Below are 19,578 nucleotides of genomic sequence, written 5' to 3' on the forward strand. Positions count from 1 at the left end.
CAGCTTGATTATTTGACTTTGATTTTCAATTTCTGATCTTGCTAATCCCTCTCATGATAAACCTAAGGAGCTTATGGGATGGCCAGTTGTCTAACCCTTTACCTCATGTAAGCACCTTTGGATGCTACTACTCCATTCTCATTTAAGCACCTTTGGACACCTCCGTCCAATTTGCATGTAAGCGCATTTTGAGGCCTCTACACCATTGTCATGGAAGCACCTTTTGATAACGGCTGTAAACAACAGCCATTTTGAGCTGGTTTTTCATCACAGCATCAGAGAAAATCCCTTTTTAGATATTACATTCATTGATATGAAGGACTATTACGCCATATCACATGTTCGCTGTTTAAGATCTAGTCATAATGTGCTATTTAAAGTAACTGGGTCATAATCTCCACTCCTCAAAATGGAGGTTGTGGATTTTTTTAAGTACATTCTTGAGTGTGCACGATTAGAATCACTGCTATGAAAGCTTCAATAACTTAGGTAAAAGCTCTGATATTGATATAGGCAACAATTAGTCTTGATAAATTATCCAATTCAGATGATTAAGTGATGTAGACAAAGTACTTGTAAATTTTGAGAAATGGGAGCTATGGTTGGTCAAACAGCTTGATGGTCATCTTGAAATCTTATTCATTATTACTACTCCAGAATTAATGGTCATATAGACATGGGGTTTTCACCAACAGATTAAGTTGGTCATTAATGAAAATGGTGCCAGTATTGCATTCTAAATGGAGCTTAGCAACACCTAATTTGATGTTGTACTTAGGTCTCCTTATCCATTATTAAATTCCTTGTGATATGCATTTGTTAATTCAGGTTTTGTCATACGATTCACATCGTCACACTTTGTCAAAACACATTTTGAGTAACTGAAGAAATATTTTGATTTTCAGAAATCTGGCAAGTGGTGTGCAGCTCATGTAAAGCTGGCATGGGACATTTATCATTATCAGCAAAAGCAAACAGATCCACATAAAGGTGGTTCCTCTGAACACAAGCCACTTGACCCATTAAGGCCCCCTAGTCATTTGTTATCTGGAAGCAATGTGTCCCGGCCCACTGATTTGGGGCCCAGTGTATCCTCAGGGATTTTAGGGGCCGCTAGGAACCCCTTTGATGGCAGTCCACACAGTTTACTCAGTTCAAGTCATATGGGTAAGTATCTATTGTTATACCAGTTCAAAGAATAAGTGAGCTTGGAAGAATGGCTCAGCATCTAAAATGTAGTTTCAGGTGTCATGTTTAGTTTTAATTTACATTGATTTTGAAATAGTTTCTCACAGAATCTATTAAGCAGTCTCAGCAACTTGTATATTGTTAACTTCTGTGGTGGATGAGTGACCACTTTACTTTTGCACATGCTGGACCTGCGGATCAAACATAAAACCACAGAGGTACGAAGCAAGTATGTTTTCCAGTTAACTTTTTGGGTCCGATTAAGCTTGTGTACAAAGATTCTTTTGAATTAAAACTTTTGATGTGTACAGCTAAGAAACCGTGTAGTAACCATACATTTATTTTATTCCTATCACATGCGAGTACGCACATTTCTTATAAAGTTCGGTTACAAAACGCTGCGTATTGTTGCAGGGAGGTCACTTTTCACTTCTATGTTAAGTATGTATATCTTGTGCAGTACAGTCTTCTTGGAAATTGTTTCTTCAGTAAGTTTTTCTGAACGATTCTCATTCATGTAGATTACATAAATAAAAGAAAAGCTGTGGATTTAACGGTTGGTTTAAATGAAGTATTGCTGTATAAATAGTGCATAGCTTGCATCCAGATGCCGATGTTCAGGTGTTAAAATACATTTTAAAAAATTGTCTGTACAATATCTTGGAAATGGTTTTATCAGATCTTGTCAAACTTGGTGTGTTGAGATCATGTCGTACATTGTAAAATAAATGTATGAATAACTATTTGATGATACTAATGACATATTGAATGATAATAATGCCCTTCCTCTCTTTACACCATATATATTTGCTTTATAGTTGAGTAATACTGAACACACATTATGCGACAGCAGATCTGGTTCTGTGCTGTTTGCAGTTGGACTCGTAAGCAAGTATACATAGTACTTGCTGATTTTCATACACCTGACAGAAGGCAGACCATTTATATTATGATGTCAATCAATCAGTTACCAAGTTGGTTTCCAAAACATAACTGAAATTGTCCATGATCTACTTTTACCAAACTTTGTGGATAGCTTGCACTTTTGGTAAGAAAGACCGCTATGATTTCAGGGTCAAAGGTTTAATGGTAACTTGGACCAAAGTAAGAAAAATGGTTTCTGTACAATAACTTAAGTTTGACACCATTATCAGTTACAAACTTTGTGGATAGCTTGCTCATGGGGTAAGAAGAACCCTATAGACATTGGTCTCGAAAGGCCCAGGGTCAAGGTCACCATGACTGAAAGAAGACAAATGTTTTCTGCAAAACAAGTTGTTCTTCAACATGTAATGTTATCAGACTTTGTCAGTAGCATGTGCTTCTGATAAGGAAAAGCCTATTTTGTTTGGGCTCAAAAGATCCAAGGTCACGGTCACTGCAACTGGAAAAACATTATTTATATGTTTCAGACCGGGACAAAACTTGGTGGACTGCTTACACTGTGGGTAAAGAAGAAGCCTATCTTATTTTTGGATTTTAAAAAAAGTCAGAGGTCAGGGTTACTCTTAAAGAAGAAAAACAGTTTCTGCACAAACATTTGTTATCTACATACAGGACTGTTAAACATAGGGAGGGTATCTGTCATTTACAATACATTTGTTTCTTTCAGCTCCAACATTCCCACGCCCATCACCTTATGTTGTTGGTACAGGTCTCAATTTGGGTGGAATAGGTAAGGGTTCATAAGAATATGTTTTAATAGTTTTTTCTGTTTTCTGTTTGCAGAAATGACACCTAAAAATATTTTTAATTTGTTTTCGTTACGTTTTAGTTTACTAGGGATGAAATTGTTCAAGGTGACAAAAAGTTCATGTAGAAATCCTAGCTTGGACAGCACAAACATTTTCCTTTCATTACCAAATGCAGTAATGTTTTCTATAAGAGAAAACGAGCAAAATGAGTGGTCTCAATTAGTACTCTTTTATTTTTCAAAGAAATTGTTGAAGACAACAAAAAAGATTAGTCTTGAAATTCTAGCTTGGACAGTAAAAGAAAGTTATGTTCCCATTTATTATCAAATGCAGTAATCTTTCCCATAAGAGGAAGCAGGAGCAAAATGAGTGAAACCAATCCCATCTAGGCCTCTTTTATGGAAACTGTCACGATAGGCTTACAAAGCAGTGAAAATTATTTAATCACTTTACAAGCTCTCATTTAGTTTTGTTCACAAAGCTTAAAAAGTTTTGGTTTATAGTATCACAGTATTGCTTGCTTGCTTTTATTTCAAATTTCACAAGTGGAATTTTAAAAAAATCACAGGAAATGGACTGCCACCCGTCAGTCGAGAGATTCCCACTATCTCAGGGTCTCATGAATGGAGTCGGCTACATAGAACTCCCCCGACATTCTCAGCAACTTCCAGCAGGGACCGAGAGAGGGAATTGGAGAAAGAAAGAGATCTCAGTAGTGATAGGAGGAGAGAAGAAGACAGGGATAGGTAACTGAACCAAAAGTGTTTTTTTTTTTTACAATATAGGGTTAAAAGCGATATTTGATGGGATTTTTAGTAGTTATGAAGGTGTGGAATCTTCATTTTCTGCTTGTACATATTCTCAAGTCAGGCATATTATGTTGTGACCCATAACATTGTAATGGTGGAGGGATTTTCATGAAATTTTATCCAGGTATATATTAGAACGTGACTGTTTTTTGCATATCATATCAGTGCCTCCTGTTTTAAGGTCAAAGCAAGGGAAAATGTAATTCAGTTATTTGTATCATTGTACAGAGTATAACTTTTGAACGACTAAATATATTTTTATAAAACATTGTTCAAGTACATATCATTAAAGGAATGTGTGTTGGAGACCATAAACATGGCCCCTGCCTCATGGGAAAAATATAATTCTCTGACTTGTATCCTTTTTCAACAGTAACTCATGAACAACTGAAGATATTTTAATGAAACTGTGAACCTGTTATAAATCAGTCATATCTGATTCTTGACATACCGTAGTAATGCCCTGATCTTCAAGGTGAAGGTCAAAACGGGAAAATGTTAATATGGGTTATATTCTTGTCCTGGGTACAACTTTTGAACTTACGAAGATATTTTAAGGAAAGTTGTCACATACCACAGCCATGCCGTCGTCTTCAGGTCTGACAGATGGCAAAAGAAAAAGTAAATCAGTGATTTCCTTCCATCTCTGGGCATAGCTTAATTAACCAATAAAGATATTGCAACGAATCCTCAGCCAGTTAAAATAACTTGAATTGATGGTGCCTTATGTATTCATTTTCATTGCCCTCAGAGTTGGTGTTGCAACAAAGGAATAATGCAAATCATTGGTCTGTGTACATACCCAAGCTGCTGTGTTTAAACATCGCAGATATTTTTTATGAAGCTTTACCCAGATCCACACCTTAGCACACACGAGTTGAGTTCCTGGCTTAAAAGGTCATGGTCATTTGAGGTTGATGTATCATGATGTGGCATATGCATTGTTCTTGTTTGGCTGCCCTTATTGGTAATCCAGACTCACTGATGATATGGATAAGAAAAAAGTCCCTTAGGGTTTGCACTCTAGTGTACATGAAATATCAGTTACCTAAGTAACAAATTTCTCATGACAAAATCTGCGTCTCTTGCTTGGTCCTGATAATCACTTATTAACTGTCCAATAAATGTCTTTAAAGACTTAATAACAGTATTCTACAGTGTTCAAACATTATGGTGACAGTGTTCCTACAACATGACTGTTTATACATAATAGTGTTTATACAACATGATGACTGTTCATACAACTAGTGTTTATGCAATATGATGACAGTGTTCATACAACATGATGACAGTATTCATACAGCATGTTGACTGTTTATACAACATGATGAGTGTTCATACATGATGACTGTTAATTGAACATGATTGTATGTACATGACAGTGTTCATATAACATGATGACTGTTTATACAATATGATGACAGTTTTCATGCAACATGACTGTTCATGCAAATTAGGAGGAAACTAACAGGAATACATGTGTTCTTTGTTTGCATCAAATATTACTGTCATATGTGCATAAAGTAACTCTATTTCCACTGTTAAGTTGTGTGTGTGTGCACATGATTGTGTGCAAGTGAGAGATCATTTGAGCCCTGTGTGTAATGATAAGCTTTGTCAGTATTTTCATATTATGCATACACTGTATTGAGGTCTAAACCACCCATACTGTCATATGCATACAGTAATGAGGTCTAAACCACCCATACTGTCATATCATGCATACACTATTGCGGTTTAAACCATCCATACTGTCTTCATATACTTCACACACTGTATTGTGGTCTAAACCACCCATACTGTCATCATATCATGTATACACTATTGAGGTTTAAACCATCCACACTGTCTTCATATACTGCATACACTGTATTGAGGTCTAAACCACCCATACTGTCATCATATCATGTATACACTATTGAGGTTTAAACCATCCACACTGTCTTCATATACTGCATACACTGTATTGAGGTCTAAACCACTCATACTGTCATATCATGCATACACTATTGAGGTCTAAACCACCAGTACTGTCATATCATGCATACACTATTGAGGTTTAAACCACCAGTACTGTCATATCATGCATACACTATTGAGATTTAAACCATCCATACTGTCTTCATATACTACATTGTATTGAGGTCTAAACCACCCATACTGTCATATCATGCATGCACTATTGAGGTTTAAACCATCCATACTGTCTTCATATACTGCACACACTGTATTGAGGTCTAAACCAACCATACCGTCATATCATGCATACACTATTGAGGTCTAAACCATCCATACTGTCTTCATATACTGCATACACTATTGAGGTTTAAACCATCCATACTGTCTTCATATACTGCATACACTGCATTGAGGTCTAAACCAACCATACCGTCATATCATGCATACACTATTGAAGTCTAAACCATCCACACTGTCTTCATATACTGCATACACTATTGAGGTTTAAACCATCCATACTGTCTTCATATACTGCATACACTGCATTGAGGTCTAAACCACCCATACTGTCATATCATGCATACACTATTGAGGTCTAAACCATCCATACTGTCTTCATATACTACATTGTATTGAGGTCTAAACCACCCATACTGTCATATCATGCATACACTATTGAGGTTTAAACCATCCATACTGTCTTCATATACTGCATACACTGCATTGAGGTCTAAACCAACCATACTGTCATATCATGCATACACTAATGAGGTCTAAACCACCCATACTGTCATATCATGCATACACTATTGAGGTCTAAACCATCCATACTGTCTTCATATACTGCATTCACTGTATTGTGGTATAAACCACCCATACTGTCATCATATCATGTATACACTATTGAGGTTTAAACCATCCACACTGTCTTCATATACTGCATACACTGTATTGAGGTCTAAACCACCCATACTGTCATATCATGCATACACTGTTGAGGTCTAAACCACCAGTACTGTCATATCATGCATATACTATCGAGATTTAACCATCCATACTGTCTTCATATACTACATTGTATTGAGGTCTAAACCACCCATACTGTCATATCATGCATACACTATTGAGATTTAAACCATCCATACTTCTTCATATACTGCATACACTGTATTGTGGTCTAAACCACCCATACTGTCATCATATCATGTATACACTATTGAGGTTTAAACCATCCACACTGTCTTCATATACTGCATACACTGTATTGAGGTCTAAACCACCCATACTGTCATATCATGCATACACTATTGAGGTCTAAACCACCAGTACTGTCATATCATGCATACACTATCGAGATTTAAACCATCCATACTGTCTTCATATACTACATTGTATTGAGGTCTAAACCATCCATACTGTCATATGATGCATACACTGCATTGAGGTCTAAACCACCCATACTGTTGTCATATCATGCATACACTGTATTGAGGTCTAAACCAACCATACCGTCATATGATGCATACACTATTGAGGTCTAAACCATCCATACTGTCTTCATATACTGCATACACTGCATTGAGGTCTAAACCATCCATACTGTCATATGATGCATACACTGCATTGAGGTCTAAACCACCCATACTGTTGTCATATCATGCATACACTGTATTGAGGTCTAAACCAACCATACCGTCATATGATGCATACACTATTGAGGTCTAAACCATCCATACTGTCTTCATATACTGCATACACTGCATTGAGGTCTAAACCATCCATACTGTCATATGATGCATACACTGCATTGAGGTCTAAACCACCCATACTGTTGTCATATCATGCATACACTGCATTGAGGTCTAAACCAACCATACCATCATATGATGCATACACTATTGAGGTCTAAACCATCCATACTGTCATATGATGCATACACTGCATTGAGGTCTAAACCACCCATACTGTTGTCATATCATGTATACACTGCATTGAGGTCTAAACCAACCATACCGTCATATGATGCATACACTATTGAGGTCTAAACCATCCATACTGTCTTCATATACTGCATACACTAATGAGGTCTAAACCACCCATACTGTTGTCATATCATGCATACACTGTATTGAGGTCTAAAATCCTATAGATAATTTCCGAATGATGTAATCAGCCACCATATTTGTGGTCATTTGGCAGATTGACCGTTGACTTATATATGGTGTTTGGAAGTTGAAATAACTTCATTGAATCTCTTGATACTTTTATGAAAATTACTTACATAAACAGAACGCAATTCAGGCTTTCTGTTAGTATCTATATTTGTGATTTATAAGTTGACCTTGCTTCAGTGTGCCTTGTTAAAGATGGTCAGTTTTGGTAATCGGCTATAGGAGAAACTGCCAGGTTGCCCGTTGTCCAGGTAAAATGGGCAGCTAATGACCTCATCGGGAAGCATCTGTACTTGATGGAAACTGTCTTTAGCATCATTAAATTGGCTAATTTACTAATTTATTTGTCAGAGGTAATTCTTCTGTCAAATAAAAATTGGGGAACTGTGGAGACTTAATTGTCTAATATTTTAACAGTATTAATGCAGAAAAAATCCTTTGGCTCAAACATTAAAATATTCCTTGAACTGTAGTAATATTTGAACTTCATAAATGAAACAAAATTTATGGAAATGTTAAAGAAGAAACAAATTTACAAAAGACAAATTGGTGATGGTTAATTTTTTTCAATATCAGAGAATGAGTTTTGATATACTTTCTGTTATATGTATAGATGAGTTCTTAGGAAGTTTAATTATTTACAGTACAGTACAAAATAAAACAATGAAATAAAAAAGAAATGACAAATTATTATTATTATTGTTATTATTAGTTTATGGATGATATATTCTGTTATATGGGTTGAGATATGATGGACAGGATTAATTTATTATTAGGAAAAACTAAGAATATGGAGATTTCAGTTTTACTGTGCATAGTATATGAGTAAATTAGGGGCCACAGAAAACTCGTCTTTGCTTTTTTTAAAGACACACTAAGAAACTTAAAAGCTAAAAAAAATGTCCACAATATCCTGAAGATCGGAAGAAAATGACTCTTTGGGAAGCCATTAATTGGTTGTAAGTCCAATTACATTTACATTTTGTATTCACAGAGAAAGAAGACTGTCAGAGAGAGAGAGACTGAACAGCTTTGACAGTATGGGAAGAGACAGAGAAAGGATGCATGACAAGGATCATCGCTCACGTTCTAGATCTCGATCACGATCACCTATCAGGAATGGTCGTGCAGACTCTGCAAAGTTGGAATTTGACAGACGCTTCGAGGACAAGAATTCCATAACAATCAAAGAGGAGAGAAGAGAGGAAGATATATTGAAAAATGATATTTTTTCTCATTCATTGCGGTCAGGCACGACAGCAGGAATGCAGGACCCATATCTTCATTTAAATTCCCTAAGTGCAAACATGATGGAGAGAAGTAGATTACTAAGTGGATCGACGGCATCAGTATTTGGATCTGATAGGGTTCCACCACCCCATCATTTATGGCCACCCTTTGATAAGGGATCACTTGAATTCTCCAATCACAGCAGATTTTTGCAAAGGGAGATGGAAGCAAGGGAGCAGTTACTGAATCGCTTCCCTTCCCAACATCCATTTCCATTGTTTGATCATGACCGGTTCAAAGACGAAATGTTTATTCGTGAACAGGAGAGACAGAAACGAGAATGGTTGGAAAGACTGCCTTTATTTGAGAGAGAAAGATTTAATGCAGCATATTTTGAAAATAAATTACCCACCTCTATGAGGACTCATGATTCCCTGGGAATGTCAGGGTTAGGTCACTTTGGAACAATTAGTCCAGCACTAAACCACCATGCCAAAGGCAGCTCACCGGCAATCATACCTGGGGGACCTCCCCCCTTGATACCTTCAGTTAGTGCAACTCAAACTAGTGGTCATGGTTCATCGACTGTTAACAAAACTAAAGGGGTCAGTCCCACAGACTCTGTAGGAGAGAGCAAACGGGATAGTCATTCAAATTCCACAGATCCAGATGCTCATTCCAGGTAGTATTACATCCAGAAACCCAGAACTATCAGCGTTACATGTTTACACCAGTTTCATTTAGCCTAAATTAGAAATAAGTTCATTTTAATTTTGCATCCTGTTGATAGTTTAGAACAAGTCCTTCAATAAAGCAAGCTATTACCCCATGTCCTGCAAAAAAAATCTCGGCAAAATTAATCTAGTGTCATTTTGATTCTCTATATGGATGTTTGCCCAGTGTTTGCAAGTTCTGAACGTGCAACCTAATCGTTCACAGGACAGTGCTTTTTGGAAATGTGGAACATTAAACATGATTCATTTTTGTTCCCCAAGAAAACAAGTTTTTGTATAGCATTCCACATTGGACAACAAATAGAGCTGTCATTATTACTCTTAGTGTAATATAAAAAAGCACTTGCCAATTACTGGATGAGAACCTATATTTTTGTTTTTTTAGCAAAAGCTAGATGTGGTCTTTGACCGGTGCTATTGTTTGAAATGGAAAACAGCTCAGTTCCAGACCCTGTACTTACTGTGATTAATTTTTAGGTGGATTTAAATCACCATCCACGAAATAGGTTGAAAATTGGAAACACTATTGACATTTCTTCAGATAATTGAGACATTGTCAAAATTATGTTCCAGCCATGTAATCATTGATGCCACAAAAGTGTGTCTGAAGAGAAGCAATAAAAGCCAAGTCCTTCTCTTTATCTTAGGTCTACTGGTCATAGACCAGAAGAACTTGTGTGATGGTGTTTTGTCTGTCTGTCTGTCCATTAGCACAAGTTGTGTTATCCTCATAAACAACTTGGTGGTCTTCTTTTGAACTTTAAAGACACATTCATTCCATGGTATTATTGGTCCAAAATGAAAATGGTGCTACTTAGACATTTCTGTATGGTCACTATAGCAGCCATCTTGAAAATCTTGTCATTGAATTAACAGCTTTCACCAAGGAATTTATATATCTATTTCATCCTAAATGGAAATTTTGCCTGTTTTACATCCATTAATGCCACAACCGCAGCCATCTTAAAAATCTTGCTACTACTTCTGAACTAAATATAAATGGTGCTGCTTGTTTATCCAATATGTCTGCCACTGCTGCCATCTTGAAATTTCTGTTGTCACTACTCCCTCCTAAATGGATTGTCATATCAACATGGGGTTTTCATTGAAATACTTCTTATGATGTCTAGTAGGTCAGGAGTGAAAATGGTACCAGTTTGACTAATGATACGACCAACTTTTACTGCCATGTTGTAAATCTTACTGTCTCTGTTTCCCTTTGATGGCTGGTCATATCAGCACGATGCTTTCACCAGAAGACTTCTTTGCAATTTCTAGTTGGTAGACATCTGATGTCCAATATGGCCACCATACCATGGTAGTCATCTTGAAAATGTTAATGTTACTTTTCTGAAATGGAAAATCATATCAACATGGGGCTTTATTCACAAGCCTTTTTCTGTAATGTTGTGTTGGCCCAAAATTACAATGGTGCTGATTTGATATACAATATGGCCATCTTGAAAATCTTATTATTGCTCCATCTCTTAGATGGAATGCGATTTTTGCATGGGGTTTTCATCAGAAGTGTACTTGTGTGTCTAGTTTATCCAAAAATGAAAATAATGCACATTGACTCTCAATATGGCTATCTTGAAAATATTGTTATCTTGGTTCATCTGAAGCCAATATCAACTTGTGGTTTTCACCAGTAGACTTGGTCCTAAATGATGCCAATCATGCATCCAATATGGTTGCTATGAAGGCTATCTTGAAAATCTTGCCATTGATACGCCTGTAGAATGGATGCCAGTTATATTGACATGAGGTTTTTACCAAAAGACTTCTGATAATGTCTACTTAGTCCTAAATGACAGCAGCTAATTTGAAAATCTTGACACTGAAGAATATCAGAGATGGTTTCAGCACTTGCCAGATCAAAGGAAGAAAAAGTTTGACCTTGTTTTCCTGGATATTCTTTCCACCCAGTAAAACAATATTACCTTTGAGGGACTCTTGTTTTTGTATATGAACTTTAAAGAAAATCCTATCTGGAATCCAAAATTAGGTATTGTTGCATTAGTTGCCACTGTTACTATGTATTTTCAGAGTCAAAACTCATACAAATTTAATTTTGTCGTAGAAAGGTTGTTATACATGACTGTTGAACATAGATTAAAGGCTGTTATAATCATTATTTTTTAAATGTGTGTAAAACACATGCCAAGTTGTGAGCAGCATAGATTTTACTCTAATTGCATAATGCAAAGGTAAATCATATTTTGCACGGCTGTTATGCCAGCAATTGATTGATTTGTTTTTGACAACACATCAGAGATGAAGGGTTATTTCACTCTAAGACATTTAAAAGGTGTCTTGCCCAGAATCATTCTGCAGTGGTCTACGGGGACTAGTCGGGACAGGATTCAAACCTTACACCTTAGTGATTGTGAGTCTGGTAACTAACCACTAAGCCACTGCAGCTTCCTTTAAATTATTATCGCAAACATATATTGTTGACCCTTATCTGATGATATATTATGGAACTGTAGATCTGGGTCTGTGCTGTTCACACTGGACTGTTCATTATGTACAGGGAACATGGCTCTGAAGATTAAAGAATGATCATATGTTCAATGTTGGATGAATCAACTTTTTGACAAAATTGATAATTTGACTTGGAATGGTCCAAGCAGTCCCTAAAAACTTGGTGCACATTTTTTTTGTATTACTCTCTTTTGATTATGTATCATCTATTCCCAAATAAGGCCAAGATAAATATGTGTTTCCTATAGCACTGGTTTTAAAATTCATATAGGCAGGTGGGGGTGGGGGTAGTTATTTTTTTTAATATATATATTTAATGTGACCCTCTTTTGTGATTTTTTTTTTTGATAGTGGGGTAAAAAAAAGTGCTTAGATTGGCAATGAGAAACATGGAGAGTGGAAACACATTTTTGGGGTTTGGCCTAATGGTCATTTTGATAGAATACTTTGGGGAGAAAAAGTCATATGACTTCCTGTACATAAAATAATAACATTTAGAAATTCATAACATTTGCACACACTGAAGAGCATGGACACCTCATATAAAATATATACATGGTATATCATAGGAAAATTTCAGTAAGGGCTAGTAATTTTATAAACACTTGGGATACATTTGTTGAAGCCAGGGGTGGGGGCTCAAGTCCCCCATATCCTCCTGCTTAATATTAATGCTTCAAATATTACAAACTACGGACTAACTGTAAAGTTTTCATGATCATAAATATATAGGAAAACAAAATGTGTCATTGAATGTCCATTTTTATAAAGTCCATTTTGGGCATTATGACAATTCATTATGAATATGCATTAAGACATTGCTTTATGAATATGCATTGTTAAAGGCTTCTGCTGTCGGGACTCATTTCAAATCCAGCAGTCACCATAAGAAAAGAAAATAACCAAATAAATTTTTATTTGTGATATAACATTAAGATTGGTCAGTCACTGTACTATTAATGTACACGAATATTTGTATATGTGAAAGTAGAGTAACATATATATCTATACTGTTATGTTGTACATTTTTACTTTAGAAAATAGATTTTTGATGATCTCAGTCAAGGAGGTGCGTGTAGTTAATGAAGGGAAGAATTTTTCATTCCCTCTGAAAATGTACCATATTTATTTATGTGGCCTAAGGCACAATGGTTAAATCATGCTGTCCTGTAATACTGATAATGACACTCGATCTGATCAAGGTCTAAAATTGTCAGGTAGGTATTTTTGTTTCTGGATCATAATTAGGACAATATTATGCAGCTGAAAAGCACACATTAATCATGCCCCGTAGGTTCTTTCTTTTACTTAGACACCATGAAAAAATGTGTGTGTATTAACTTGGCATGGAATAAAGCCATTCTGATGTTTTTAGATTAGATCTGCTAAACATGTTTCCTTAGATCTGCCAAGAGAGTCCTGTCTTGAATTCCTGGAAGGTCTTCTCACACAGCATCAGTCCCTTCATGGAACTTGTGTTCTGTGTGATAAACATTTGTAGAATAAGTATGCCCTAATTTTGATGGAGCCAGTGCACATGGAATGTGGACCTGGTTTACCATTTCAGACCTGTGTTAGATTTGTATCTGAAATTAGAGTGTTACAGAGCCCCAGTGACTTCACTCTAAAATATTTAATGGAAAAAAGTTAATTATCATAATTTTATCTCAATCCAGAAAATGTTTTTTAATGTATAATACACATTCAACTGCAGATGGCTAGATCTTCTGTCACATGCTGACACATAATGTATAGAGCTGGATCTGTTGTCACATGTAGCACACAATCTGCTGACACATAATGTATAGAGCTGGATCTGCTGTCACATGTAGAACTGGATCTGGTAATATGTAGAGTTAGAACGACTATCGTATAATGTGTAGAGTTGAATATAGTGTCACATAACCTGTAGTGCTGGATCTGTTGGCGTGTGGCAAAATGGATCTGCAGTCACTTAATGTGTAGAGCTGAATTGGCAGTCACATAATATGTTAAGCTGAATCTGCAGTCACATAATATGTAGAGCTGAATCTGCAGTCACATGATGTGTAGAGCTGAATCTGCAGTCACATGATGTGTAGAGCTGAATCTGATGTTACATGTGTAGAGCTGAATCTGCAGTCACATACTATGTACAGCTGAATCTGCAGTCACATGATGTGTTGAGCTGAATCTGCAGTCACATGATGTGTAGAGCTGAATCTGCAGTCACGTGATGTATAGAGCTGAATCTGCTGTTACATAATGTGTAGAGTGAATCTGCTGTTAATTAATGTGTAGAGTTTACCAGGGTTCTTCCTCCACCATTGATACTGGCCGCCATGTATAGCCTATCTTGTGCTGAAAAATGGCGTTAAACCCTAGAACAACAACAACATTAATGTGTAGAGCTGAATCTGCAGTCACATAATGTGTATAGCTGAATCTGCTGTCACATAAAGTGTAGAGCTGGAACTCGTGTCTCATACTGTGATAGCTGGTCAGGATCTATGTCATTTGAAGTTGTATGTGTGTTCTACTATGGATTGTATGGTACCTCATTCTTTAGAATAAAAGGACTATTATTACAGGGGTTTTTCCTTCTAGCATGAAACATTATCTCAAGCTGTACTTTTATATTGAACTAATTAACAATGTATTTGAACATATTCTGTAAATTAGTCATCGATATTAATTGGATGAAACAAATTTGTAACATACTTTTCTCTTAATTTGATGTTTTTTTAAATGTGTTTTCAGAGTTAAATTGTGCTGTTTGAAAATTATTATGTATAATTTGTGTTAAAATTGATAAATTGCACTTAACTTTGTTGTTGAAAGAATATTTTCCACAAAAAATATTGACATGGCCCTGGAATGTTTTGATAAAAGGTCCTTTTACACGCTCGGCACTCATTGAATTTATATTTAACATTCATTAGTGGACACAATGCGTTCAGTTATAACAGCTTGCCTAGACCCAGATCTGTTGTTGCTCATCATACTGGCAGATCATGGTCTACACATCTTGTTCTATTTATTATTTCCAGTGAATGATACAGACCCAGATCTGCTGTTGTCTAGTATGCTGGCTTAGCAGAGTCTATACTTCTAATTCTATATATTTTTCCAGTGGGTGATACAGACCCAGATTTGTTTTAAAGGTTTATGCCATCGTAGCAGGGTCTATGCTTCTTACTCTTTTTATGTTTTTTTGTTGTTCCCAATGATGATAAAACCCCAGATCTGCTGGTGTATTATGTGATAGTCGGTCTTGGTTTGAAGTTGTAGCTTGATAAAAGATGATACAACTTGAATCATGTATGTCAATATACCTTATATCCTCGCTTATGAGACGAGTCCAACTGTAAACTGCACAGACCCAAATCTGCCATCACATAATGTTCCAGTGAATCTGGATCTGTGCTGTGTCTTGGGAGTAACAAGTAGATAAAAGATAGACCCTGATCTGCAGGTGCATTATGCTACTGCATATCAGGATCTTTTGTTGTTTGCAGTTCGACTCAAGCAATAACCGAGTGTCAATTGTGTTTCCAGTTGACATATTGCTAGGACAGAGGTAATGACATTGATTCGTGAGCATAGTATCGTCTGTAAACTTTTGTTTTGAAATATTTAATTTTCTTGGTTTATAATGAAAATTTTAGGCAATATGGATTTTAAAAAAAGATGCCACATTAAATTTTGTGTATCTTTTATAGTACAAGCTGCCCAGGGAAGTAAAAGGTCCTTATCAGAAATATTTGATACAAAAGATGCCATTATGTTACATATTAAGGTTGCCTTTGACAAAATTTTGCTGGCAGACTATTAGAAATGCAAATTGGCATCAAAATCCCAACAAGTTGTTTTATTAATTGTTGGCCTTTTTATCATCGTCACACATTAGTTTATGCAGTATTTCCCAAGATGACCAATGAACTTGATATCATGGCCAGTAACAATAATGGAGTATCTCAAATCAGCATTTTAAAAGTTGTCCCCAAATTTATTGCAAATTAAGTCCATCCATCTCGCTTTTATCCGGCTAAATATTGCCAGAACTGTTTGAGATATTGTCATGAAACTTGGTATGTATTTGTATTGTGACAAGTTTTTATATTACATTGGCTGTATCTGATCAGTACTTGAGCATTATCTCCTCATGTTTTGAAAATTGTAATTATGCTTTGTATCACGCAAGTGGTTTTCTGTAAACATTCTGTTACTGAGATATCTAGTTAGGATTTGTTAATGATCTTGCATCCTAGATTCAGATGAACATGGAATTTCTTTGAGTCATCTTGTAATACAAGTCATCTTGTAATACAATTCATCAGTCACTTTGAATATACTGTACGAGTTGCAGCTAATTTTGTGAGAGGTTTACAAATCTTATTTGATGATCTCATTTGTATTTTCTAAACAATGTATCAGGTGTAGTGTGATTGCTAGAAACAGGGCTTGAATTATATTTTTTTTACATTTAGCCACTTGCAGGGCAAGTAATTTTGAACTTTTACTTGGTCTGCATACACTTTAATTGTTCTGTTTTTAAGTATAATTTTGAAGACTGAAAACTTTAACTTCATTAAGGATATTGTTGGAATGAATTGGCATGGTCTGTACATACAGGCTTTTCTAATGGGCTTTAATCCTCTACACCTTGTATGTTTTTTTGGACATTTACGATGAAATTTCAGCATAAATCCACATCATAAACCCACAACAAAGACAGATTTTTAGTCTGTTATTGATGAATCTTTACAACAGACTTGACCAAATGGCAGACTGGACTCCTTTCTCAGGCTGCAGCTAATCCAATTCAGCAAGAATCAGTGCTTTTTCAACAATTTTATTTTCTCAGCTTGGCTATATTTTTTTTTACCTTTCCTTCCATTTCTTTCTTTTATCTCCCTACCTAAGAGGTTTGGCATGTCAGACATGGACACTTGTTATGTGTGACTCTACCGATGATGATCTCTCCAGACAAATGAATGCCAATATCACTTGTTGAAACTGATAGAAATAACCACTTGACAAACCACTCCATATTGTCTTGTTCCTTTACTTGATTTCCAAGCAAACTGCTCTTAATGCAAAGTTGTTTGTAACTAGTCTGTGAATTTGAAACACTTTGGCTCAAATTACAGGAAATGATGAGTATTCCTGGTCTGTGAGATGCTTATGTAAATAAAATATTTGTTAATGACATCAAATTGTGAACTTTTGATATTAGATTAAGATTCATCTGCTTGATAGAGACTCATTATACGTGAATATGCTTGTATTCAAATAGCAAGTAACGTTTTTCCTGCCTATTATATTATGTCCAGTGAGACAAATTATGAATAAACGGACACCATTTACTAAAGAAAACTTTTTTTTTCTTCTCCGTTTTTGACAACTGGCTCAAAATTGCACTTGTCCAGTCTGGCAATCACTTTGAAAATGTTGCTTGCCCTTTGTCACCTGTCACATATCGGTATGATCGGACATGTGGATCATTCAGGCCCAGCAAAAGCATTAGGTTGCAGGTAATATAATCTTGCAAATACATTGTTCTTTTCAAGTTGACTTAACTTAATGTTCTGACATAGATCCATTAGTTGTGAAGCTGGTGGAACAATACCTTTTGCCTAAATTTGCTTGCAATACTGTTTATTTTACAAATTGCATATGCACAATACAAGTGCCCCAGGTGGCTGAGAGGTCGAAAGCTCTGAACTTTACTGATCACTGTCATCTCACTCTGTCTGAGTGGGTTTGAGTCTCTGACTTGGCTAATATGGATATGTGAGAAAGCTTGCCAGTGGCTTCCCATCGGTTGGTGGTTCTTACCTCGGTTTTTCCTGGGTCTTTCTCAACCAGTTATACTGACTACCATGCATAGCTTATCATATGCTGATAAATGACACTAAACCCACAAAAACAACAACAACAATCATACAAGATCCTCAATATCGGAACCAATATCAGTTCCCTCACACTAATATCAACCACTATTATTTCCAATTATTTTGTATTATTGTCCCAAAGGGAGACAATTATCGAGCCTGCCTTGAGAATCTCACGATAGCAGTCACTTTGGAGTCTTGTGCATGTCCATCAGTTTGTCTGTCGACACTCAAGATTAACCGCAGTGTTATATTTTTTTCTTTTCGTTTTGCTCAGGGGTGGTTTCAACATACAGGCTATATCTGACTTCATGTAATGGAGTTTTTGTCCTGTTCTGCTGTGCTATTTGTGAATCTTGTCCGCTTGAAAATTACATACATTTGCTTCAAGTAGAAAAACGTTGTATAAAGTATTTAGTTCTGCCATGAATGCCTCTATGATTTTGTCAATGCATGTATTAAGAAAACACACCACTTTGTGACTTTTCATTACAGTAATTTATAGTGTTAAGAATGCGAAGTAGAAGCATGGTTGAGTGGATTTTTATATTTTGTATCTAAATTAAATGTTAATAGATCAGATACTTTATTAACACATGAAAGAACTTCATTTTTGACTTATGGTCATTAAATATTCATTTTTACCAAATGGAAACGCAAAAAAAGAAAATGATGAAAGTATGAAATAAATGATGTAAAATTTGACATTGACTTTGTATTTATTTCCAGTTGACTTGTATTTATCCATCATCTTTCTATGTTCATTTTTCATTAGATTTGTGGTTATCATAGAATCAAAATGGATATGCAGATTTTATTGTTTGAATTCCAAATTGCAAAATTGTCAGCAATTAAAAGTATCTCGGCAACAAATGATGTTGGATCCAGGTTTGTGGCGCATTTTTCATATTTTATTTACAGGTGTAATGACCCCCAAAGAAGCACATCATTTTCGTACTTGTATATCTTCCACAAAAATTAATTTCCTCAAATATAGGATGGTCAAATCACAGGCTGACATCGTGAAATGAGGAAAGGGCTGTTTTAGAGAGACTTGAAAATGACGATACATTTCTTACCATACATGCTAACGTGTAACTCTTGTTCAACTGCAAAAATGATCGAACCAGATCTGCCACATAATGTGCCAGCACGTCAGGGTCCATGTTGTTTGCTCGACTGACTCCATCTAATAAACGTCATTGACCCAGAGCTGCCAGTGCTTTATGCAACATCAGATCTGTGTGCAATTTGTAGTTTGATCCAACATGAAATGCACATATCTGGTATAGATACTTTAAATCTTTAAAACGTTTTTAGTATTAATTAAAAGACTAAACTCGAAAATTGGTGGACATTATTGGGTTTGTATATAAGTCGGGCTACTGACCACTAAATCGCTGACCCATGTGGACTTGTATTTATTTTGC

General features: G+C 35.8%; 1 protein-coding gene across 2 annotated transcripts in view; it reads left to right on the top strand.

Annotated features, from left to right (window-relative positions):
* Positions 1–18,853, top strand: part of LOC149775332 (uncharacterized) — a 283,479-nt gene extending 264,626 nt beyond the window's left edge. For both annotated transcript variants that reach the window (XM_089944066.1, XM_089944067.1), the window contains 4 exons: positions 906–1,167; positions 2,801–2,863; positions 3,451–3,628; positions 8,816–18,853. In XM_089944066.1, coding sequence (XP_089800192.1) covers positions 906–1,167; positions 2,801–2,863; positions 3,451–3,628; positions 8,816–9,737 — 1,425 coding nt within the window. In that variant the 3' untranslated portion in view covers positions 9,738–18,853. The remainder of the gene's footprint in view (positions 1–905; positions 1,168–2,800; positions 2,864–3,450; positions 3,629–8,815) is intronic.
* The last annotated feature ends 725 nt before the right edge of the window (positions 18,854–19,578 follow it).

Source organism: Sinohyriopsis cumingii, chromosome 19 (genome assembly GCF_028554795.1).
Source record: "Sinohyriopsis cumingii isolate HCF-2022 chromosome 19, ASM2855479v2, whole genome shotgun sequence".
Lineage (NCBI taxonomy): Eukaryota > Metazoa > Mollusca > Bivalvia > Unionida > Unionidae > Sinohyriopsis > Sinohyriopsis cumingii.